Below are 27,427 nucleotides of genomic sequence, written 5' to 3'. Positions count from 1 at the left end.
TGAGTCCTGTTTTAAAAGAAAATGTCCGCTAGAGAGTTAAGTAGTCTATTAAAAAAGAGACATTAACTAGGATGAATTTATTCCATTCAAAATATTTTTGAGTTGGTAGGACAGGAAGTATTGGGCTTGAAACTAGAGCTCAGGAGGGTGTGGTATACTACGACACAGGGCTGGCAGTGTTCTCTGTCTACCCAGAAACCTCAAGACACAGGGAAGAATTGTATTTGCTTGTGATTTTCTTTCTATTTCCAAATCCTAAATTATAACAGTACATTCACAGCAAACTCTGCCACCTAAATCAATGCATGTCCAACTTCTGTGTACATGACCAATGTATGGGTTGACTACTGGTGGAACAGGGTGATTTGTTATCTAAAGAAATGCAATGATTTTCCACTGTCCCAGTTCAGCCGAGGAAAAGCGTACAGGTGATATTTTCTTAGCGACAAAAATACCCTCCCCCCGGTCTCTCTCTCACACATATATACACATACACACACACACACACAAATACATACACACACAACCACCCCAGTCTTTATTGCTTTCCTTGGCCACAATGTCTTATGAATGTTTACAGTGGAAAATAGGGCAACTACAAATCCCAACCCCATGGCTTTCTGCCAGTGGAACTTCAGGCAAGTTAATTCATCTGCCTGGTCTTTGTTACCTCATTACACAAAATGAGGATAATGACTTTTCTTCTCCAATGAGCTTGTTGTAAGGATTATAGTAAGAAATGTATAAGAGGTCCCTACCTTGATACCTCCTCCATAGTAAAAACTCAAAAATATTGTGTATCAGAAATATATTTATAATTAAATATATTTATTTTTTTGAAGACCCTAAATGAATCCATAGTTTCCATTAGGTTTTATTATTTTGTCCTAATTTCTCCTAGTCACCCCTAGCTCCAACTTGACTCCTACCACATCAGAGCATCTCTAACTTTGACTCTTCAACAAACTAAAACATCATTTATTTGCAGGTAAAGAGATGTAAACATTAAAGTCTCTGCCATTCCCCTAACTATTAAATTTACCCTACAAATTTCCCCAGGACATGGAATTGTCCAGGCAGCCACTCAGCTGATTAGCTCAAGTTCCTTGATGTTGTCTTGTATTTGTCCTGTGACTCCTACCACATCAGGGCATCTTGGGCGGAACTTGTCTCAGTTGATTTGGAATCTTCCTTTCATCTGCTCAACAGTAAAAAGATGCTGGCCCTTCAGGCAGCTACCCACAGATTACTTAGCCAGCCAGTTGATGACTTTTGCTGAGTGCCCATTGAGAAAAACACAGTGGTCATTGTAAGGGGCATGGGGGGAAGCCAAGTCACAGGGCCTCCTCTTGAGGTGTCTATACTTTAGTGGTCACACCATATCCAGTGTGGTTTCTGAGGACCCTTGTGAGGGAGTGAACTTCAGCATTACCAGCCAGGCTCATCCAGCACGGGTACTGACTATGGTCGTGTGATTGAACTGATCTTTGATCACTTGATGAAGGTGACTTGCAGGGTAAAACATAAGCTAAAATTTGAGCATTTACATCTTTTTTTTAAAGCTTTAATTATTTATTAGAGAGACAGAGAGAGAACAGTGATGCGGAGGGGGACAGAAAGAGTGGGAGAGGAGAAGTAGACTTCCCACCACGCAGAAAGCCCAACATGGGCTCGATCCCAGGACCCTGGGATCATGACCTGAGCCAAAGGCAGACGCTTAACTGACTGAGCCACCTAGGTGCCCCTGAGCATTTATGTCTTATGAAGCTTTGATCTTAATGGTCCTTCATAACTTTGAGAATCAAACACATTATATCAAAACTATAACCTCTAAAAACTGCTGGAGAGTACAGTTAACCTATTTTGTCATTAATGAAACATGTCAGTTTTAATGAATAGTCTGTTTTTCTGTGTGTTCCTTGTAGGTTGATCCACGGCTCATTCGTCTGGGTTCCTTCATACCTTCTATCGCACAGACAAAGCTCAAGAAAAACTTTTGGATACTGATTGTTAAGTCCTACAACACAAGGAAATTGTTTATAACAAGATAATGTTTTATAAATGCATTTCTGGAAAATAATGACACTGCATTTTGGTGTAAATATCTGTCTTAAGTTCTTCAAATGCAAATGTCTATGACACTTCCTTGTAGTTCTTTTCTTAGAAAAAGCACACTGTAATTTTAGCTCTTCAATTCCTAAACTGATAATTACATAGATTTACATAAGAGGCACATTTAATACAAATTGTTTCTAATAAGGCATAATTCTGTAAAAGTGTTTCAAACTTTGCATTATTGCTCATTGGCACGACTAACAGATATTAATGGCTAATGTGTCTTAGTAACTGTGCTCATGACCCTAAAAGATGTTGTCACAGAACTGCATTCTTTTGGGATGCCGGGTTGGCTCAGTGGGTAAAGTATCAGCCTTCAGCTCAGGTCATGATCCCAGGGTCCTGGAACTGAGTCCTGCATCAGGTTTCTTGCTCAGCAGGGAGTCTGCTTCTCCCTCTCCCTTTAGCACTCTCCCCACCCCAGTTTGTGTCCTCTCTCTCACCCCTCTCAAATAAATAAATAAAATATTTTTAAAATTTTTTAAAAAAACAAAGCAAAAAAAAGTTAAAAATAGAACTACCCTATGACCCAGCAATTTCACTACTAGGTATTTACCCAAAGAATACAAGAACACAAATTCAAAGGAATACATGCACCCTGATGTTTATAGTAGCATTATTTACAATAGCCAAAATAGGAGAGCAGACCAACTGTCCATAGTGAGATACATACATACATACATATTTGTGTATGTATATATATACATATATATATGTATATATATATATCTCACCCATCAAAAAGAATAAAATCTTGCCATTTGTAGTGACATGAATGGAGCTAGAGAGTATTGTGCTAGGTGAAATATATCAGTTAAAGAAAGAGAAATACCATATGATTTCCTCTTATATGGAATTTAGAAGACAGAGCAAATGAGCATAGGGGAAAAAAGAGAGAAGGAGAGTGAGGCAAACCAGGAAACAGATTCTAAGTACAGAGAACAAACTGATGGTTACCAGAGAGGAGGCAGGTGGGGGGATGAACTGAATAGGTAATGGGGACTAAAGGATGAACTTGTTGTGATGAGCAGCAGGTGTTTGTGGAAGTGTTGAATTTCTATATTGTACACCTGAAACTAGTATTACACTGCATGTTAACTAACTGGAATTTAAATAAAAACTTTAAAAGTGTTATGCATATTTAAGTATGCAAAACACACATGATAATTCCATGGCACCAAAATGATGTTGCCCTCACTTGTATCCCTGAGCCACCCAAATCATCTCCAAGATGCAATCATGTTACCTTTGTCTTGCAGACCTTCCAGATAAATTGTATTCAATAATATTATTTTTTAAGTGTTTTGGGGGTTAGAGCAAATGTTTACTTTGAAAAACAAGAAAATAGAAAAACAAGAAGTAGATGTTTAACATTAGGAAGTGTAGTTGAGTGGCACCTGGGTGGCTTAGGTGGTTAAGCATTTGCCTTCAGCTCAGGTCACGATCCTGGGTCCTTGGAATCGAGCCCCATGTTGGGCTCCCTGCTCATCTCAGAGTCTGCTTCTCCCTTTTCCTCTGCCCTCCTCTTCCTCCCCCCTCATTCTCTCTCTCTCTCAAGAAAATAAAATCTTAAAAAAAAAAAAAAAAGATAAGAAAATGTATTTGAAAATGTCTAAGCAAAGAAAAGTACAATACTGTTTTATCCTAATACTGGAAAACATTTTGAACTGTAATGTGGTGTATCCCTGTATGCAGGTAAGGCTATTTTTGGATCTTTTCTCTCACTGTAACTCTCCATGCATCCTACAGTCTAAGATCAGACATACTATGTGTTTTCTAATCATATGTACTCACTAAATGTTTAATTTTGAATTATGACACTACCTCAATTGTCTCAAAAAATGTGTGCGAAGCAACCATTTATAAGTAGATCTGTTAGTGGTCAAATGAGAATAATTTATAAACAATTTATAACACTCAATTACTCCCATATTGTAAACCATAAACTAGGCTTTTAGAAAATTCAAGTATGTTATGAAAATGGCCGTTTTTCTTCACAGGGGTTCAAGACGGTGGCATTGGAAGACCCTGAACTGACTTCCTCCCATTGGTACACCAAATCTACAGCTACCTCTAGAATAATTCTCCCTGAAAAAGACCTGAAAATAAGCTAAATGGCAACTCCACAACAAAAGATAAAAGGACCAAATCAGGAAAGGTAGGAGAGGCAGAGACACGGTCTTGTCAAAAATCCCTCTCCTGGCATGGTAAGCCACAAGTGAGAGGGATCTCACAAATATAGAGCATATCCCTAAGGAGCAACTATTTGATCTCCATATCATGTATCCCAACACTTGGGACCTGAACCAGAGAGGTCCCAAAACATCTGGCTTTGAAAACCAGCATGGCTTATACCTAGAAGACCCAAAGGACTATAGAAAATGAGGACTCCCATCTTAAAAGGGCTCATGCATAGGCTCATTCTCCTGGGTACCAGTGCAAAAACAGCAAGCTGAAAAGCACGTAGACCATATGTGAAAGAAATGCATTGTCTAATCTTAAAGCATCTGCCAGAAGGGCAGGGGTCTGCTGGCACTCTCTCCAGGGATGGAGGTGCTGGTGCATGTCATTTTTGCACTCTCCTACATTTCTGCTTGCCCTGGGATGGTGCTCCCATTCCCCCCTTTAAAAGATGTAAAATGTCAAACTGGTCAGGTGTATGTGCCAATATGCCAGCACTTGTCTTCCCTGCCAAAGCCTATGGAAGGGCATGTCCCAGTCTGGCACTCTACTGTGGATCCATGCCGCCAAACACAGTAGGTGCATTCAGAGCATACAAGGGATGCCCTGTCTCTGAGCCAAGGGGAACTTATATATCTGGGCCCCACAGGTCTGAAAGAATTAGAGAAACAGTTCCCGGCAGGTTATCACTCCCAGGTCAAATGTAGGCAGCAGACTAAAACACTCACCCATCTTCCTGTGACCATTCCTTCAAGACTGGGAGACACAGTTGTTTGACATAATACAAAGAAACAAACACAGAGAATCAAACAAAATGAGGAAAAGAGGCACGTTCTTCAATTGAAAGAACAAGATACAACCCCCCCCCCAAAAAACCTTAATGAAAGATAAGTAATTTTCCTGATAGAGTTCAAAGTAATGATCAAATAGATGCTCACCAATCTCAGGAGAGTGGATAAACACAGAAAGAACTTCAATGAAGAGATATGAAATATAAGAAAGTACCAAACAGAAGTGACAGAGCTGAAGAATATATTAACTGAACTGAAAAATATACCAAAAGTGTTCAATAGCAGACTAGATAAAACAGAAGGAAGGATCACTGACTTGGAAGACAGGACAGTGGAACTCACCAAAACAGAGCAGCAGGAAGAAAAACAAACAAACATTTAAGTGAAGATAGCTTAAGGAACCTCTGAGACAGTATCAAAAGATGAACATCTGCATAATAGGGGTACCAGAAGGAGAATAAAAAGGGACAGAAAACTTATTTTAAGAAATAATTGCTGAAAACTTCCCTAATCTGGAAAAGGAGGAAATAAACATTCAAGTTTAGGAAGCCCACCTAATGAGACCCACACTAAAACACGTTATAATTAAAATGTCAAAAGTTAAAGATAGAATCTTAAAGCAGCAAGAGATAATCAATGTGTTACATATAAGGGGACCCCCATAAGACCACATACAGATTTTCAAAAGAAACCTTGAAGATCAGAAGGGAGTGCATGATATATTCAAAGAGCTAAAAGCAAAAAACTGCCATTCAAGAAGACTCTACTTAGCAAGGTTATCATTTAACTGAAGGAGAGGATAAGAGAGCTTTCCAGACAAGCAAAAACTAAAGGACTTCCACTAAACTGGCCTTACAAGAATTGTTAAAGGGACTTCCTTAAGCTGAAGGGAAAGGGTACTTATTAGTAACATGAAAATATATAAAAGTAAAAATGTCATCGATAAAGGAAAATACCTAATAAAAGTAATGGACCAATCATTTACAAAGTTCACATGAAGGTTAAAATATAAAAATAGGAAAAATAACTATAATTACAATTATTAGTTAGAGGATACACAAAATAAAAAGATATAAAACATGACATCAAAAACAAAACATGGATGGGAGAGTTAAAATGTAGGGTTTTAGTAAGTGTTCAAACATAACTTGCTATCAACTTAAAATAGACTAGTGTGTATATATAGGCTGAGACATGTAAGTCTCATGGTAACCACAAAGCAAAAACCTACAGTAGATACACAAAAAAATAATGAGAATGGCATCTAAACATAAGACTGAAGAAAGACATCAAACCATAAGGGAAGAGAGCAAAAGAAGAAGAAACAAGGAGCAACTACAAAACAGCCAGAGAACAATGAACTAAATGGCAAAAGTACATCCCTAGCTAGAACTACTTTAAACATAAGTGGGCTAAATTCTCCAATCAAATGACATGGAATGTCCATCAATGGATGAATGGATAAAGAAGATGAAGTATATAGGCAATGGAATATTACTGTCATAAAAAAGAATGAAATCTCACCATTTGGCACAATAAAGATGGCCTTTGAGGGTATTAGAGTAAGTGAAATAAATCACAGAGAAAGACAAATACTCTGTGATTTCACTTATATGTGGAATCTAAAACACAAAACAAACAGAACAAAATGCATAGATAGAGAGCAAAGATTGGTGGTTGCCAGAAGGGATGAGGTGGGAGCAAGAGTAATGTGAACAGGGAGTCGGGAAATACAAAATTCCAGTCATAAAACAAGTAAGTCATGGGTAACATATAGCACGTGACTACCGTCAGCAAATACCCTACTGCATATTATGTAACTTCTATGGTAATGGGGAAACGAGATTCACTGTGATCATGTCAGTGTATACAAATATCAAATCATGATGCTGTACCCCTGAAGCTAATAAAATGTTACATTTCAATTATGTTGAAATGTTACACTTCAATTTAAAAAAAAAAGAAAATGGTGCTATTTTTGAAATTAAATTAATGGTCCATGCACAAATAACTCTAGTTCTCTGAATTTTCAATCTTCACCTCTCTCAGTATTCTGGGAACATTTATGTTTACTCATTAATTCTGAATTTGAATAGAGCAATGTTGATTGTATATAACACAAACTTAGTCTTTTTTATTTGCAATAAATAAATATAGATAACCCCTCAAAAATGCTTAGCCCTAGTCTTCAACATGTTAAGTTTAAAACATGTACCTTCCTAAATATAGTGACACACATAGATATATAAACTTAGGAATAATATAAAAATACATTGTCCTGTCTCCTGCCAGACTGTATTAAGACCTTTTAAAATCACTTAAATTCCTTGAATTTATAAGTATAATAATCACACCTCCTTCCTCCTTACATAGTTTTTGGAAAGATCAAATAAACATCCTTGAATGCAAGCTTGCAAATATAAAGTAGACTACATGAGCTGTTATGATTATATAGTTATATAGAAGTTTCCACAATGGAAAGGCCTGAGGAACTGTCTGCTCCCACTCCCTCACATGCTGAGCCCCAGCAAGGGTAAAACGACATGCTGTAGATCACAGAGCTGGTTTGTGGCAATAGCTTGTCTTCTGTCCCTCTGTGTTCTCTGCTGGCTCTTCAGCCTCTACCTAATGCCAGTATTGGAATGGATGCTTGGATTTGGTCCAGGGCCTTTGTTCTTCCCATCTACCTCAACTCTACAGGTGATGGTGGCCCCTCCCATAGCTGAACTACCTTTCCAGGCTCATCTCAATGTACTGTGGCAGCACTTGGTGTCTTTCCCACTTCAGAGCCTCAGAAAGACTATTCCTATGCCAAGAGTGAAATGTAGAGATGGCTCACCCCACACACCACTTCTTAGAAGGTCCCTGACCCCTCACCATCTGTCTCTGAATTCCCTCTATCAGAGCACTCCAGGTACAACATACAGACAGAAATGGTTCACGTACCATTCCTTGGCCCAGCTAACACCAATACCTAGTAGCAACTCAATAAACAGATGTTGTACTGACGTAAGAGAATAACTACATTTTTATTTTCTACATTTTCCTTTTCTTTGTATATACTGCAGCAATAATAATAATTGCAATGGAGAGAAAACCACATTTCTATCCTGGAAATACTATGGCAGGGCATTTCCATGAGGGAAAGATGGATATAGAAAGACATCCCCCTCTGCTACAGGCTTCACGAGCAAGATAAAAAGTCTGCTGAAGAAACCCAGGTCTCATTCTCTGAGCAAGAACTTGGCTCTCCCTCAAGTCCATGGCTTCCGCCAAAACACTCTCACCTAGTGTCTTCAGCCTCCTTACCCCACTGCGCTCAGAGCTCCCAGGTGGTTTAGTGCTCTCTTAGCCACCTTTGACCACTTCTAGACTATTCTACTTATCCTTAAAAATGATCACAAAATGCAAATCCCAAGCCCCAACTCCCTTCCTACGCTCAGGCTTCTTCCCTTTGTGGTGCTACAGGCCTTAGTCTTCCTGGCCCTGGAGCCTTTGCCACCCACATCTCCGTCGTCCCCATGTCAGTGAGGCTTTGGGGCCCATCTGAAAGAATCTCTACAACATAGCTTCAAAGTTCCTATGCTTCTTCAGCTACACATGTCTTCTTTTTCTGTCACACGGCAGATCAGCCCCCAGACATACTGAGCAAGAACTTGGCTGAAATCATAAACTCCACTGGGCCAATCTTTGACATTAGTTCTTATCATCCCATTTCTCTCTTATCTTTCCCAGCACCCACTGCCTGTGGGCTCAGAATGACCCTGTCCTTGGGCCCCATTTGGGCACCCTCCTCTCTTGTTCTTGAGTCTCAGCACCTACTTCCTGTCCAGCCCAGACCTCAAGGCATGTCACCTCACACTCTCTCTAGCCAGGATCTTCCCTCCGTGTCGTTACTCCTCCTCCTCCCTCCCTCTCACCCAGACAATCCCAAACCCATGTCAGTCCAATCACTTGTTGTCTTCACTTCTGGTGAAAATCACCCACCAGTGCAGGCTGGTGCCCTGACAGGTGGAAGGCCTCTACCCCTGACTGGATCCGTCTTAGCAGGTTTTTACACACCCCTGCAGAAGCCTCCTGTGTTCCCGTCCAAGGGACACACGTCACCACTCTGCTCAATCCCTTAACCAAACCTCCTCACTGCTCCAAAGTTATGCCCCCTCGCTCCTTCCAGCTGTCCCAGCCATACACAGATCAGACCCGTCTTCAAATCCCACTTGCTACTCACAAATGCTTTTGTGAAAAACAAAGATGACAAGGGTGTAGAGTAGAAATCAATAAATGAAAACGTTCATTTAGAGGCAATCTTTGAAGTTTTTATCACCCGACTGTATGCTCTAAAGCAAAATCTTAGTGTTTCTACTTTTGGGTCCCCCCACGACCTCTAAGCCCTCCTTGGCTTTGTACTTTCTTGGGGCATGTTCCCTTGCTCCCTGGGCCTCTCCTGCATTCACTTATATCTGAACTTGAAGGGAAGCTAAAGAGCAGTTACAACTGATTAATCCCAAGTGACTAGCTTTGAAAGGCCCCAGGGCTTGTGAAGGGGTGGGGGAAAGGAGAGAAGGCAGAGGCCATGCTGTGGGTGCTCTCTCTTACCGCATGACAAAATTTGCTTCATCTATTTGACGGCCACAGCCACTCTTCTTCAGAATCCCACCATTTCCCACCACCGCGCATTTCTTCAAGGGCAGCTGGAATGGGGTTGCCTAGCAACAGAAAACAAGGCGGGTTTTCACTGCAGAGAACACACAACCACTCACAAAATCATTGTTTACAGCAGACCCCTTGGAGGAATTTGACTGAAGACTGGGCAGACCAAAAGCGCATGGAGAAAGAAAGATGCCAAGAAGTTTATAAGGAATGAACTAGACTGCTTCTTTGACACTAAAAATAAATAAATGAATAAACAAATAAAAATTAAAAAAATTAACTCCCTGAAGTGCATCTAAGTATAACATATTTTGTAACAAATTGACCACGTACATTGGAGAAAGCGCCTACTAGAGAAAAGAGAAAAATTCCATACTAAACATTGGATTAGTTTTAAAGGCATTAAACGGAAACAAGCGCAAATGAATTCTATCTCCCTATCTGAATGCAATTTCATTCATTCATAAAGTCTGCAATTCACTCAACAAACAGTAGCTGAGTGTTTCCTATGCTAACTGCTAGAGGTAAATACAAAAAGTTACAAAAAGTCACAGACCTCAGGACTCAGTTTGAGATGTAGGGGGGACTGTGAACATAGAACTCTAATGTAATGCTGAAATTGTTGTAGAAGAGGTATGCTCTAAATGCTGTGGAGAATCCCACGCAGGAGAAAAAGGGCAAATTTCTGCCAAGCCAACTCAGGGAACGCTTTCTCACTTGAGATGAATCTTAAAGGATGAATAGGATATTGCCAGGCAGAGAAGCAGTATAAACAAAGGCACAAAGTATGCTGAAAGCAAATGCTGTGTTTATGAGAAAATGTACACTCTGGGTGGGTCTGTCTAGAACCTGGGAGGTGCTAACAGGCAAGTGACTTGTGCAAACCAGACAGCATGTGACTTTCTTTCTGCAAACATTGAGCTGGACTGCAAAGAAAATGTTCAGTGTACCCGAGTGTTCCCTGAACTGCTATTTATAGTACCAGGGACTGACTATCAAAACCTAGCAATAGGCGCTGGAAGTGAAATACGTCATTCAGTATCTTTTAGCTGGGTCAGCAAGAACCACCAGGTACAGAATCTCCTGCTTGCTGAAACAATGCTTACTGGTGGCAGTTCTTCGGGGAAAGAATTTGCATCTACAGAACTGGTACATAAAATAACTATTCTGATATTAAGTAGGCCATTCTGCATGAGTTTGAAGCAAGACAGATTTTACCAGCAGAATAAATGGAATATATGAATATATACTATAAGAAATTCACATAGGCACAAAGTAATGAAACCAGAAAAATAAAATTCCAAGAGTCTGTGTGATAACTAGTAGCTGAGGTTGGCACTTAAGGCAGCACAAGAAAAAGACAGTGCTAAGAAAATATAATTGATAAAGATACAGTACTTAAACCGTAAAGTCTAAGCATTGGCCAGCAGACAATTAAGAATTCCCTGCATGACTGCAACAGAGAACAGTCCAGTGAACTTCAGAGTGGGATACAGAGAAGACAGACAGGCAAAGGCCAGCACTCTGACATGTCCAGATTGATCCAGGATGACATGTGGCAATTTCCTTAATCAGTGCTAAGGAGGGTTTGAAGTCAGCATTAGAAATACATAGATTAGATCTACCGAAACAAGGCAGAGGATAATAGGGGAAGAGAGGAAGAAATGAAGTAAGATGAAACCAGAGATGGAGACAAACCATAAGAGATTCTTAATCTTAGGAAACAAACTGACGATTGCTGGAGGAGACGGGGGTGAGGGGATGGGGGAACAGGGTGATGGACACTGGGGAGGGTCTGTGTTACAATGAGCGCTGAGTATTATATAAGACTGATGAATCACAGACCTGTACCCCTGGAACAAATAATATATTATATATTAATTAATTGAATTTAAATTTAAAAAGGAAAATATATTTGTATATAAAAAAAGTGCAAAAAAGGAAATACATTGGTTAGATCTATAATATGTTAGATGTATATTTAAGTTTATATGCTCAAATTAGTTATTAATTTATTCCACAAGTATTTACTAAGTGCCTACTATGTTCCAGGCACTGTTCTGGGTGACAGGGACATAAGTAATTATCCCTGTTCTTGTGGAGCTTACAATCTCATGAGTAAAGACAAATGGGTGAAATGAATAGTATGTCAGATGGCAATATGGGCTGTGGAGAGAAATAAATCATTGGCAGGAGACAATCAGGAAATGGCTTTTAAAGAACTGCAATTCAAATAGGGTGGTTGGGGAGGACCTCAAAGGAGACATGTGAGCAAATCCTTGAACATGAGATGGTGAACATTATGGACATCTGGGGGGAACTGCTCTCACTGACCTTGAGGAAGGAATATCCCTGGGGTAGGAAAGGAAGAGCAAAAGACCCCACTGTGTGTGAAGATGAGTAAACAGGGGACTGAGACGTAGAAGAGGAAAGCAGAGTTAACCTGTGGAGAGATTAGAGAATAAAGTCTGTAGGGCCCTGAAGGGTATGATAAAGACTTTGGGTTTTGTTCTGAGATGTACATCAAGTCAAGGTAAGATGAGGAAAGGACTGACATTATGCCATATTTTGGAACCACCACTCTGCCTCTGTGTGAACAGGCTACAAGATGTCATGGGTAGAAAGAAAGTGACCAGTCAGGAGTCTCCTATAACAGGGGACTAGAGATTCTAGTGGCTTGGACGAGGACAATGGTAGTGAGGATGGTGAGAAGTGAGCAGATTCTGGAGATACTTTGAAGGAAAAGCTGAAAGGATTTGCCGATGTAATGGAAATAGAGTAAAATAAAAAGAGGTATTGAGAATGATACCAAGGGTTTTGGCTAACATAGCTGCAAAGATGGACCTGCCATTTACTGAGGTAATCAGTATGCTGAGTGATCAGCATACAATAGGTAACTAACGTTAGGAGACTCAATAGTGAATGGGTGTTGACAGAAAAGAGAAGAGGTCAAAGACTTGAATCCTGGGACATTCGAACAAGAAGTCAGGACACTAAGGAGACTTAGGAGTAGACACAGAAAAGTGTGGAGTCCTGGAAGATAAGTTGAAAAAAAAAAGAGAGAGAGAGAGAGAGAGAGAGAATGAGAGTTTCTCAAAAAAGAAGGGGGGAAATGGCAGCAAATGCAATAGATTTGCAATAATAGATTAATAAATAAAATAACAGCTAAAAATTGTCCCCTGGATTTAGCAACATGAAGATCCCCTGGTAACCTTAACAAGGATAGATGTGGTTCACAGCATAGACAGAAGCCTGATCTGAGCTCAGTGAGTTATAATGTTGCATATCTATTTTTACATCGTTTATTTTAAAAGTGTGGGCTCATTCATGTTCAACTAATATTTAGTTTGTCTTGGGACACCTGTGTGGCTCCATCAGTTTAGCATAGGACTCTTGAGATCAGCTCAAGTCATGGTCTCAGGGTTGTGAGATCAAGCCCTACACTGACCTCTGCCTGCTTGGGATTCTCCCTGTCCCTCCGCCTCTCCCCAGGTAATAAAATAATAACACTCATAGTAATAATAATTAATTTGCATTGTAAAAGCCAATTTAAACCCTCCCTCACTGCTGTTTGAGTCCTTGAGGGGTGCCTGGGTGGCTCAGTTGGTTAAGCATCCAACTCTTGGTTTCAGCTCAGATCATGATTTTAGGGTCATTAGACTGAGCCCTGTACTGGGCTCTATCCACAGCAGAGAATCTACTTGAGAATTCTCTCCCTCATCCTGTGCCCCTCGCCCACTTTTTTAAGGTTTTTTAAACCTTTAAAAAAAAAAAAAAGAGAGAGAGAGAGTTCTTGAACCAGGTTGACTGGCAACCCCAGGCTTCCTGCACAAATCTGGGCACAGAAACAACGTATCTGAAAAGGGCAGAAGTAGCATCAGCAATGTAAAGCCAGGTATCTCCAGGGGCACCAAGGTGGCTCACTCGGTTGGGCAACGGGCTCTTGATGTCGGTCAGGTCACGATCTCCAGGTTGTGGAATCACGCCCAGTGTCAAGCTCTGCGCTCAGGAAGGAGTCTGCTTGAGATTTCCTTCCTCTACCTCTCCTTCTGCTCCTCCCTCCACTCATGCACTCTTTCTCTAAAATAAATCTTAAAAATCTTAAAAAAATCAAAATCAAAATCTTAAAAAAGGAAAAATCAAAATCAAAAAATCAAAAATCAAAATCAAAATCTTAAAAAAAGAAAAAAAAAAGCTAGGAGCCTCCTACCTCCTAACTTCTGGGTTGTAGGACTGTGGAATTATAGCACAGGCTGTCCAACCCCTCAGTGTTCTACTTTCTGTCCCTAAAGAGGGCTAATATCACAGGATTATATGAGATTATGTGAGCTGATATACATACATCTCATTGGGTGCCTGGTATGGTGTTCCTTGCCTTCTTCTTTCTTCTTTTCCTTTTTCTTTCATCCCTTTCCTCCTTCTAGCACAATTCACTGACTTGTTCAAGCCACAAAATACTGAGATTCCATGGGTTTGGGGAAACACGATAAAACAGTGATTTATCTAATTCTACCTTAACAATTGTAAAATGTAACTATTATTTTCATATACTATAAAATTTTTTTAGAAGCTCTTGAACCAAAGGTCAGGGATGGGGGAGTCATTTCTTTTTTTGCTGTTAATATTTTCTTGCTACTTCTCCATTTGGTCAATGGCTAGCCCTCACACAAGCAATTTCATTTCAATAAATAATTGTCAAGTGCCTACATGCACACTGTTCTGGGCACAATAACAGCTCATCAAAGCTTTACAGAATGGAAAAACTTAACTGAGAAAATACTGTGGAATTTTAACTAATTGAGATAATACTATCATTGTGGTATTTTAAACACAGAATATCTCAACTTAGCAATGGTCAGTGATATGTGAACACAAAGTTCTCCTTCTGGGGTACAGTACCTAGACAGAACTTTTGGTCATCTGTTTCCACATGAATATTATTATTTTGGCCAAAAGTTTTTTTTTTTAATTAAGGCATTGGATTCTTTCTTTTCAAATGTCTCTCCTTGCATCCCTGCCAGAAAATGTCTAATGATTCTGAGAATACAGTATACCATAAAACTCTTCCTGCTAACCTTAAAAAATACTACTCTATGTCCATCAGTTTATGAATGGATAAAGAAATCATGGCGTGCACGCGTGCGCGCACACACACACACGCACACATATACATACACAACAGAATATTACTTAGCCATAATAAAAAAAGAATAAGATCTTGTCATTTGTGACATGGATGGACCTAGAGGGTATTATGCTAAGTGCAAATGCGTTAGACAGAGAAAGACAATTACCCTATGATTTCACTTATATGTGGAATCTAAAACACAACAAAACAAATGAATAAACAAACAAACAGAAAGCAGAAACAGATCCCTAAGTACAGAGAACAAACTGATGTTTGCCAGAAGGAAGGAAGCTGGGGGAATAAGTAAAATGGGTAAAGGGATCGGGATACAGGCTCCCAATAATGGAATGATTAAGTCATGAGAATAAAAGGTACAAAATAGGGAATATAACAGTGGTTCTACTGGTATTGTATATTGGTATGGTATTGTAATAGCATTATATAGGGACAGACAGATGGTAGCTACACATGTGGTAGGCTTATAGCACAATGGACAAACTTGTGAAATCACTGTTTTGTGCACCTGAAACTAATGTAACACTGTGTGTCAACTGCACTTCAATTAAAAAACAAAAACAAATATTCTCTAAATGAAAGAATGGATTAGGCAGATCAGCCATATGGAGGAGCTCAAAATATTGCTGGACCACTAATTCACCTAATGGATCTTTGTTCAAATTTTTTGCCTATCACTGTCCCATCTATTAATGGCAATCTTCTTAATGACTATATTATACTAACCATCTGGAATTCAGATTCTGGATTGCCAATCCCCTCAAACTCTCAGTGCCCCATGGGAAGTCAGGCATGATAATAACTATCCCATCTGTCTCCCAGTATGATTATGAGAATTAAAATAAGGTAAACCATTGAACATCATCAGAAACTCTGAAGTCCTATATATGGTATTAGTACATTATTGTATACTAAAAAATTCAATTCTCTAGAGAAAAAAATGTGTCAGTATATTGCTTAGACTAGTATAATATGTAGTTTATCTTTGGGTGAGATACTTCCAACTTCAAAGAATTATTTAGGTCTTGAGAAAAATATTTTTTATCATTGGTCTTTGAGAACATATTAACTACTTCTATAAATCAACGGATTTAATGAATTTTTAAATGTACATTTTTTGTGTGAATCATTGTAAGAAGCCTATCTTTTTTTTGCTCAACACTCTATATCCCAAGTAAGCACAGAGCGGATAATCAACAATTTGTTTAATATGTAATTATTTAATCAGATTTTTGTTGAACATCTCATCTGTTTTCGCCAGTACCTTACCTAAAGTGGAATTTTCTTAATGTCACAATTGATATATAATTTAATCTCCAAACTGCAAGAACAAACATGAGCCTCACCCTTCTCTAAATAATAGCCAGTGAATGAAGCCATTGCCAATTTTGTTTTTTGAGTTATCCCTTATCCTTAACATGGCTCACAACCTACATTGCCTGGGCCTCTCCTTAAATAGCCTGAGGTCCAACTTACCTTTTCACTCAACAACTATTTGTTGAGCATCTCTGATCATTCAGAAGCTGTCGTGTATGCTGAGAATGTGCTGGTGAACAAAATGGGCATGTACCCCATTCATGGACCTAACATGCTAACAGGAAAAACAGAATCTAATAAATATGATAGGAAAGTGTGGAGTGCTCTATAGTTACAGGACATCTTTATGAGGAAGTAACCCTGAGACCTGAGATCTCACATTTTTAGGCATAAGAAAAGTAGTTGAGGAGTGACTAGGTGGCTCAGTCTTTAAGTGTCTGCCTTCAGCTCAGGTTATGATCCTGGGATTGAGCCCCACATCAGGCTCTGTGCGCAGCGTGAAGCCTGCTTCTCCCTCTCCCACTCCCCTTGCTAATGTTCCCTCTCTGGCTGTCTCTCTGTCAAATAAATAAAATCTCTTAAAATGAAAGGAAGGGAGGAAGGAAGAAAAGAAGGAAGGAAGGAAAGAAAGAAAAGAAGAGTAGTTGAGATTTCTGGTCTATTGAATAGTCTTAGAAGAGTTGAAAGAAAAAAGACAAAATTAGGGTTTTTAGTGTTTTACGGCATAAATGAAGGTGAAAAGACTACAGGCTAGAAGACTTTTTCAGAAGCAAATTACAAATGCCACCTGATAGAATTATTCCTGGCTTACAATATGACTTCTGGAGAATGCTATTAAAATCTGAAACATTTAAACCATGATTTTTGTGCCTTATGTAAGTAGTTCTTGAGCATCCCAGAATGGTTTTTACAATTAAGTGCATGAAGCATTATTTACCAAAATCATTTCCAAAACAAGATGCCTCACTTCTTCCTCTTTATATGCAACCACACAAGACAACAAAGCACTAAGGACCAGTGACTTCAATTACTAACATGTGGACAGTCTGTGCCCACTCATCTTCTATCCCATAGATGTAACTAGATGTCTTGAGTGAATAATTACACTATCTCTACGAGGAAGTGAGTTAACCACCATCAATCACTAACCCTTTTGGAGTCTGAGCTTGTCTTGTGGGGAGGGAAGAGTATATGGAGAAAGAAAAAATGTCAACTACTTAGTAGATAGAGAATGGATTAAGCAATGCTGTAGTAACTATTTTTACAGGAATACACAACATTTTAGTAAAAACACCTCTAACACAAATTAATTTACAAGTCTTTGAGGTATGCCTACAATGTAAAAAATGAGCATCATGCATTGACGTGAAATAAAAATTGAAGAATAAAAAATGTTCCACAGAACCACCACAGGGCAAAACCAGATATCGGGGGCAGGCTGTGAGGTCCCTACATCCAAGTTATAAAAAATAACTAACCTTATATCTAGCCTTCTTGGGAGCATCAGGAAGCCAAAAAGTTTAAAATCCCAGAAGTGACCCCCCTGGTATTCTGTGAAAATGAGTAAAGGAAAACCTCATTCAAATTGGAGTTGAGACGTCCTGAGGAAGGAGTTCGCAAGCCTGTACCACTACTTGCAGCTTACTTTACCTACCTGGACAGGAGGGAGCTTCTTTTACCACACTAGCAGGAGGAAAGAGATTTTGTCCTAGCCCAGCAACAGCCCAGACAAAAAGAAGTCCCCACAACCCTGAACTCTTGCTTTCCTCCAATGAACTTTCATTTAAAACCACCCCTCTCAACTCCTACCTTTCCTCTCTAAAAGCAAACCTCTCTCCTTTGCTCTCCAGACTTGTTTATGGTTGATTATAGTTTGCATGTCCCAAACTGCAATTGCTCTGCTATTCCCAAATAAACTCATTTTGCTGGTAAAATAACTGGCTACTTTATTTTTAAGGCTGACAATTCTATCCATAGTGGAGCACGGCTAGAAACGATCTGAGCTCTGACCAAACAGGAGGAGGCTCTCCAGTGCCCAGACTTGTAAGAACTATGTAACAGACTGAGTCAGGTTAAGCAAACTAAACGACCAATGAAATATCTTTAATTTCAAGACTTTATCTAAGCAACAAAGTAGCATTTTAAAATATTCTCTTGCTTTTGAAGATGATGATAAAATAGTCCACTGGTTTAAACTTAATACAGGATATCTCAGATAAAAAAAGACAAACTCAGTGTTAATGACAATTATAACTCTCACTGCTTCAGTGTAATTTTCCAGATGCACCAAATGGCTTTTGCACCTATCTTGTTCTAGATCCTTCTTTCTCTAGCCTCCTTCTACCACTTCCTGTAACCTACATTTCCTGCTTGGTGGTGTCCATACTGGGGGAACGGGGGAAGGAAGGGAGAATGCAATAAATATTTCTGAATAAATATTTTCTGTAACTAAAAAAAAATAAGTGAAGCTAACAAGCTAAATTTTCCTTATTTTGTTACACATGTAATTTATGCTGATACTCTTTTCACTAAAAGAGTTGGACTTTAATTTCACACTTCACAATTCAAAGGAAAATTCTTTGTCTGTTTCACTCTATTACTCCCTCCAAACTCTTCCCTTTGATAGGAAGGGGGAGCAAGTCTTCCATGCTATGCAGTTGTGTTTTAAAGCTAGAAAAATTACCAAACCACTCAGTATTCAGAACACTACCAAGTGCCACTATTTAGAAGAGGAATCACTATCAACGTTAGATGTGGGTCTCAAGTCTTAATAGAAAAGCAGATTTTGATTTGCAACCCTTGAAGGGGCTTGAAAGGCTGTCACTATATGCCAGCTGCTATTACTCATGATGTCAAAACATATGCTTGCACTTATTGATGAAAATCTCAAGTTTTTGTCCATAAGAATATGAACTTGCACTTCTAATTATAGCCCAACCCATTCATTTCTATGTACCCTCACCCACATATCCACATGCACTCCCACACATAATTATGCTTCACCCACACACATAATTTAATTTCTCACCCATATGTTAATTATATCCTCAACTTAGGCATCTAAATACACCCCCTGTCTCACATCTAATTACAGCCCCCCTCTTATGAATGTAATTACACCATTCAGCCACCCATCTAATTATGCCCTCCTTGGCATATTTAATTGCACTGCCCGCTCAAGGACCTAATTACATTCTAACCAGTGCATCAATTAAGCCCCCAACCCTCCAACAATATTCTTCAGATGCACATCTCTTTATCTCTGTACCCCACTTTATTATTTCCACTAAGGATTGACAACTTCCCACAAGCAAATTCCTAGTAAGCATGGCATCCAGCTAACAGGCAAAATGATGACAAGAAGCAGCTGAATCAAAAGCAGCTTTGGTCCTTTACGGTAAATAAGCAAATATGTATTTGCTTTTTCAGTTATTTAACTAGCCCCTTGGAAATACAAATTAAAATTTCTGCTGTCTTCTTACTTTGCATGTGTAAGCATTTTTATGATGAAAATATCTAGTAGTTAGTTAATTTATTTCAGAGACTAATGCTTCTCATTACAGATATTTAATTATTGAACCCTTAAAAAGCATTACCCAAAACTTTGCCTAGGGATATACAAGTATTAATTAAAGAATATTTGCCCATCCATACGATTCAAAGAAGTTTCACTGTCCTTCAATCATATGAAAGTGAATTTCCAGAAAGCAGCTGCTAAGATTTGTATTCCACATTCCACTAATAAAATTGTGATTTAAAAAAGACAAACTCAGTGTTAATATTCTTTCTACACAGGATGCATCTCTGGAAATTGAATAATGTGATATATTTATGTGTTGGGTACTATTTATCCATTAAAATGCTTGATTCAATCCATTATAAAAAATAGTACATAAGCATTCCAAGGAGTATTATGTATTTTTCGTATATAACCTACAGTCGGGACGCAACCCCTGGAAGCCAAATATGACATCAGTTCATGGCACCACTGAGAGATTCATTAGATGTTTTATAATCAATTCCCGTTTGACTGAAATTAGTTACTGACGTTGCTTCTGACCCACAAATGCCAAAGCAATAAGGAAGGCCGTACCTCTATTTCAGGCCAGAGGATGGCACATTTCAAAAGTTCTCAGACTGGGGAGATTTTTCATGGTGGAAAGAAAAGGGGTATGAAGGCCATGTACAACATTTCAAAGTAGTGTCCAGTGATTCTTAGAAGTTGAGCACAAAATGGCGGCGGCAGCAGCAGGAACCAAGCTTCATGCCATTCATTGCTAGACTCTGCATTCTCAACTCCTGAGGTAGAAGTACCACTGCAAGAACCCTTCTCTGCAAACACAGTGCGTCTTCCAATTGAGGACCGCTGCCCTCCAGCCCTGCCTGACCCTATCTGAGTCCTGACTGAACGTTTCTTCTATGACCACAGGCTACTTATTTAATCTCAGGGCCTTAGTGTTCTCCTCTGTAATAATAGTACCCACCTCAGACAGCTGTTGTAAGGATTAAATGAGTTCCATCTTGTACAAAGTAAATGATCAATACTGTTATCTTACTTTTAATGGACCGACATTTTCTCAGCAACATGGCCTGGAAACCTTGGAGTCATTTTCTCTCAATATCACCCTATCACCTACCTCTGCCGAGTCTCCTCTTTCCATCTTCATTGCAAATTTTTTTTAAAGATTTATTTTATTTTAGAGAGACACTGAGAGAGCTCCTGCATACATGGGGGCAGACTCCCTGTTGAGCAGGGCTTGATCCCATGACCTATGAGGTCATGACCCATGAGATCATGACCTTAGCCAAAACCAAGAGTCAGACTCCTAACCCACTGAGCCACCCTGGTGCCTCACCTCATTGCAAAAACTTTATAATGGCTTACTACTATTAGTCAGCTTCTAGTTCTTGCCCACCATCTAACCTTCACTCTGACGTACTTGGTTTTCTTCCAAAACAAAAGTGATGTTATCACAACTGTTTGCATTATGTCCAAACACATAAAATTATGCACATTCAAAATTCACAGTTCTTTCTATATTGCTTATCTATCAGTAAATTTTTCAATCTAGTGCAAGTCACTCCCCTACAAAGAATGTACAAAATGTACCATTTTTGTCCCATCATCCATAGACAAAAACATTTAAGATCTTCATTGTAGCACTCAGAACCCAGTACCCCAAACTCCCTGTTCTTTCTTGTTTCACACCACATCATCTATGCTCACGCTCCATATTCCCTCCATACCATTTTACTTACTGGGCTTCTCCTCCAAAACAGTCTGAATTTGGGTGCCTGGCTGGCTCAGTCGTTAAGCATCTGCCCTTGGCTCAGGTCATGATCCCAGGGTCCTGGGACAGAGTCCCACATGGGGCTCCCTGCTCAGCAGGGAATCTGCTTCTCCCTCTCCCACCCCTCTGCTTGTGTTCCCTCTCTTGCTGTGTCTGTCAAATAAATAAATTCTTAAAAAAAGAAAAAAAAACTAGCCTGAATTTCTTGTTTCCCTAAATTTGCTGAGGCTGCTATAATGCTTCCTCTCTTACCTACTCCCACACTCCCTACCCTATTATCTACCTACCAAGTCATTTTTCACCATTAAGACCCATGAAATGTCTGCAGGTATTATGTCTAATAAGATCCTCTACAAGTAAAAAAAAAAATAAAAATAATTTTTAAATAAAATAAAATTAAAAAAAGATCCTCTACAAGTTCAAGGATTGCTCAAAAATTGAAATAGATTAGAGAAACATTAGAATTCATTTATGCTCAATGAGTCGTGAGTATTATGTGTTAAATCTGTGCACAGGAGCTTGTAAATATATGTGAAATTGAATCAAATCATTTCTCCAATACTTTAGAGACTTTCAAACTTATTATTGTTGATGACGTTATTTTGTTTGTTTCACAATGGAAGTCTTCTGTTGTTTTTCAAATAAGATCTTATGTAGAAAATCTCCATTAAAAAACAAAAATAGAAAAACAGAAGATGCTGTTTGAGAGCAGGTAGGCACCTCTCCTGGTCTCTCTTATTTCTGAAAGTGACACTTAGACACCCCAAGGAATTTGATGGTGCAGAAAACTACTAACCTAATCAGACTTCCGCCCACCTGGAAATTAAGAACTACAAATATCAAGCACATTTCAGTTAAAGATGTTTGGCAGGTATTTATTGAGTTCTAACCAACCATATCCTAGCCCTTTAATGAAGTACTGGGGCAAAACCCCTGACCTCCAGCTTAATGTCTCCTGCACTAAAATGTGGTGTGAATTAATATCTATTTTGCTTTTAACCATAGAGTGTGCAATTACACAGTAATGCAGCAGACTGTTAAACTGTTAATCCAATTTAACTGATTAAGCACCTTAACAATAATACCAGGATCAATCGCTGGCTAATTAACTATTAAATTATTAATTTCTTTAAAAAGCAAGCCTAGTATTGTCTCACATACAACTATTCCATGACAAAATGAAGAAATCAAGCAGAGAATATTTTCTTTGAGACTAACTGGCTCCTTCTGCTTTCTCCCCACGCCCCTCCCCCTCACACCCCTTTTATAAAGAAAGTATCTGTCAGGGCGCCTGGGTGGCTCAGTCTGTTACATAACTCACTTTTGATTTCTGCACAGGTCATGATCTCAGGGTGGTAAGATCAAGCCTGGGTTGGTCTCTCTCTGTGCCCCTTCCCCCATCTCCACTCATGTGTACACTCTGTCTCTATCTCTCTCTCCCTCAGAAACAAAAAGTATGTCATTCTTTCTTATGAGAAAAAGAAAAAGAAGTTGTTTCTAGAGCATTCCTTTCTTCCCACCATTTTCCCATTAATCATCTCCCAGTGCTCACACATACAAGCCTCGGATCAACTGAATTTTATAGCTTCTAAATCCTTCACTCACACTCTTACCTCTGCTTATTTAACCCTCTTGGCTTCTCCCTCTTTTTTTTTATAGTGTGGCCCACATATACCAGAATCACCCAGAAATGCACAGTGAAGATACATATTCTTGGTCTCACTTCAGCTCTGGGTAGAGTTGGAGAAGCCGAAGTTCCCCTACACGATTCATGTGCACAATAAAGTCTGTGACCTGCCCTGATCCCACCAACTCTCAAGTACAACCTAATGCCTTTCTTCTTCAGAACTTTCCCTGACCAACCTTATCTTCAATTATCAGCATCCACAATCCTACCCGCTGTCACAAAAAGAATCCTACAGCAACATCACTCCCTTTAACTGACACTCTAGACTCTTAGCATTTAGTACTATTTGCTACCCATTTTGTGTATATACACTCATTCCTCCACAGGTGGAGAATACGTTGTTCAAAGTTATAAATCATGTCTTGTAAATATTAACCTCTGACATTATGTAGTAGCCTCAGTAAGCACAGAGATGTTTTGATTAATTGATTGATTGATCCAGAAATGCCAGGAATATAAGCAAATACAGCAAAACTGTTAACAATTTCAGACTACTGGTATAAAGGTTAAGGATACACTGATGAGCTAACCCAGTCTAGCACACAGGAGTTCCATAATCGAATGCCTACAGAATCCAGGCAAGGAACATAAGAGGAGTGGACGGAAGGCAATAGGGAGTACTAAGGACTGTGGTAAACAAGGGACACATGACAAAACCCAAAAGATCAGGAGCTATTCAGACCATGCTGGTGGGCATAGGGCCCAGGTGCTGCCATATATTCTAATTTTTTGTCCAACTGATAATAAATTCCATGTGAAATCTCCTAGTTTTTAACATTGACAATATTACTTCAAATAATTGTTTTAATTGTAAAGGCTGAATAAAATACATTTGAGGGCCACACTTGGCTTGCTGGTAGCCAGTTTCCATTTTAAACTCCAGAGCCCAGAAAGGGTCCTAGCCATCTTCTATTTATTCAGGGTGGGAGGTTAAAGAGAAATATACATCTTATTCAGGAAAATACATGCTTAAAGGAATTTTTAGCCAAAGATGGGAAAGAGTCTCTTCTTCTTGCCAGGTCCAGATGAAATAATAGACCATTTTTTTTTAAGACAGTTTGTAAAAATTCATGATTCTAAGAAACAGAATACAGACCACAGGATTTCTGAAGTCTCCCTAATCTCAGCTCAAAATAACATAGAGAGATACTCAGATATTCCCGACAGTGATTTCTCAGCCCTTGATGACTGAGACCTCTCATCCTAAACAGCTGTTTGTTAGTTTCTGACCAAAATGAGATCATCTTACTATACTTTTAAACAAGATATTATGGGCATCTTTCCCTCATGATTTAAACCAATGTATATTTCATGGATAGGTGATTCAAAATTTAACTAATTCCCTACTGTTAATATTTTAGGTTGTTCCCAATTTTTCACTATGTTAAACAAAGCTGCTATAAACATCTTTGAATTGTGGCAAATCCAGGAAGGTGAATAGAGAAGGAAGGACCAACACATTCTATTTTTCCCTTTGGCTGACAATAGAGCTTGCTTAATTTTATGTAAAGCACCATGCGAGAGCCTCTTCAAGACCACCTCTCAGGCACCTGGGAGGCTCAGTGGGTTAAGCGTCTGCCTTCAGTTCAGGTTATGATCCCAGGGTCCTGGGATAGAGTCCGGCATCAGACTCCCAACTCAGTGGGGAGCCTGTTTCCCCTTCTCCTTCTGCCTACTGCTTCCCCTGCTTGTGCTCTCTCTCCCAAATAAACAAAATATTTTTTTAAAAAAAGACCGCCTCTCAACAAGATTGCTGTCCCTAATCCATCCACATAGTATTCCTCATGCTGTCATTGGCCCACCACCTGTAATCTTGAGCACTTGTCCAGTTATATCCTTACAGTTAACCCTTAGATGTGGAATTGCCAGGTCAGATAATAAGGATATACTTAAGGCCTTTGGTCCACATTGCTAAATTACTTACCAGAAAACTGTACCCAGTTCAGGCACCACTTGTGCCTAAGAGCACCTATGTCTCAACCTCCCTATCTAGCGACCTTGAAACAACTTAGGTCCCCTCAATAAAAGCAGCTGAGAACACATTCATCCATTTTCATAAGACAAACACAATGGGAATCTCCTTAGGTACTATGACAGCTATTTCAGACATAGCAGAGGAGAAACTTTATTGTGCTGTAATCATTCTATGATGTTGTACTTAATCCAAGAGGAAAGGCAGTTTGGCTTAAGTGAGTAAATTCAGAGTTTGGTTCAACAGGTTCGAGTGCAAATTCAGACTCAGTTTGGAATCTCAGCTTGGAACCAGCTGCTAGCTGGGTGATCTGAACAGACCACTTAACATGTCATAGCCTCAGTTTCTACATGTAAAATGGAGACAATAAAATAAGCTTTGTATGATAATACATACAAAACACATAGCAAGAAGTCTGGTACACAGTAAGATCTTAGCGAACAATAGCTTTAGAATGTACCCACAAAACCTTATCAAATTACAAAAATATAATGAACCCAATCTTTAATATTTTATCTTCTCTACTATATTTGATTTTCATTAATATTGCTTAGACATTGTACCTATAATGTTACATATTTTGAGACTTAATTAATTAAACAAACTTCATTATTTCCACTTCAAAATAAAAATGCTTTTTTCTTGAATTCCATGAATGAAGTCATATGGCATTTGTCTTTCTCTGACTGACTTCGCAGAGCATAATAGTTTTAAGCAGTTTATATTTATTGCTTTATTTGCATGTGTGTTTGTCATAGGATAATAATTAATGAATTGAAACATCTCTGAGAGGTCATTAAATTAACTCTTTTCCTTTGACAAAAGAGGCAGGAATATGCAATGGAAAAAAAGACAGTCTCTTTGACAAACAGAGCTAGAAACTGGACAGCTACATGCAAAAGAATGAAACTGGACCACTCTCTTACACCATACACAAAAATAAACTCAAAATGGATTAAGGACCTAAATGTGAGACCTGAAGCCATAAAAACCCTGGAAGAGAGGACAGGCAGTAATTTCTCTGACATCAACCATAGCAACATTTCTCTAAATATGTCTCCTGAGGCAAGGGAAATAGAAGCAAAAATAAACTATTGGGACTACATCAAAATAAACAGCCTCTGCACAGTGAAGGAAACACTCAACAAAACTAAAATATAATCTACTGAATAGGGGAAGATATTTACAAATCACATATCCAATAAAAGGTCAGAATCCAAAATATGTAAAGAACTTATACAACTGAACACCAAAAAACAAATAGTCCAGTTGAAAAATGGGCAGAAGACATGATTAGACATATTTCCAAAGAAGACATTCATTTGGCCAATAGACACATGAAAAGATGCTCATCATCACTCATTATCAGGGAAATACAAATTAAAACCACAATGAGATATCACCTTATACCTGCCAGAATGGCAAAATCAAAAACACAAGAAACAAGTGTTGGTGAGGATGTGGAGAATATGAATCCTCATGCACTATTGGTGGGAATGCAAAATGGGGCAGCCTCACTGGAAAACAGTATGGAGGGTTCTCAAAAAAATAGAAATAGAACTACCCTAAATCCAGGACTCCCATTACCAGGTGTTTACCAAGAACACAAAAACACATAACTGGGCGCTGTTCTCTGAGGGCGCACTGAGGAGTGGGGCCCTGGGCTCTCGGCTCCTCCGGCCGGAGACCAGGAGGCCGCCATTTGTGTTCCCATCCTCCGGAACTCTACGGAAAGCGCTCAGGGAACAAAAGCTCCTGAAAGCAAACCCGAGCGGATTACTCACCCCGGCCCCGGGTAAGGGAGGTGTAATTCCGCCTAGGGCAAAGACACTTGAGAATCACTACAACAGGCCCCTCCCCCAGAAGATCAACAAGAAATCCAGCCGAGACCAAGTTCACCTACCAAGGAGTGCGGTTTCAAGACCAAGGAGAGCAGCAGAATTCCAGAGGAGGAGAAAGCCAAGCACGGAACTCATGGCTTTTTTCCTGTGATTTTTTTTTAGTCTTGCAGTTAATTTAATTTTTTCTTTTTCATTTTTTTTTTTTCTTTTTCTTCTCGCCTTCGGGTAAAATTTTTTTTTTTAACTGTTACCTTTTTCTTTTTTAATGATTTTTTACTAGTTTATCTAATATATATATTTTTTCTTTTTTACATTTTTCTCAGGTGTTTTCTTTTTTTAAAAAATTTTTTTTTCTTTTCTTTTTTTTTTCTTTCTTTCTTTTTGAACCTCTTTTTATCCCCTTTCTCCCCACTCACGATTTTGGATCTCTTCTAATTTA

At 39.0% G+C, this 27,427-nt stretch overlaps 1 protein-coding gene across 2 annotated transcripts in view; it reads right to left on the bottom strand.

Moving 5' to 3' along the window:
- The window catches only part of ST8SIA1 (ST8 alpha-N-acetyl-neuraminide alpha-2,8-sialyltransferase 1), a 156,145-nt gene that overhangs the window by 54,501 nt on the left and 74,217 nt on the right, over window positions 1–27,427 (bottom strand). The window contains exon 3 of one of the 2 annotated variants that reach the window (XM_082738600.1): window positions 9,684–9,793. The exons of the other annotated variant lie outside the window; for it this stretch is intronic. Coding sequence (XP_082594726.1) covers window positions 9,684–9,793 — 110 coding nt within the window. The remainder of the gene's footprint in view (window positions 1–9,683; window positions 9,794–27,427) is intronic. 2 annotated transcript variants of the gene reach the window in all.

This window comes from Mustela nivalis, assembly GCF_964662115.1.
Source record: "Mustela nivalis genome assembly, chromosome: 7".
NCBI classification, from domain to species: Eukaryota; Metazoa; Chordata; class Mammalia; order Carnivora; family Mustelidae; genus Mustela; species Mustela nivalis.
The sequence above is the reverse complement of the archived record's forward strand: the minus strand, read 5'-3'. Positions and strand labels throughout refer to the sequence as shown.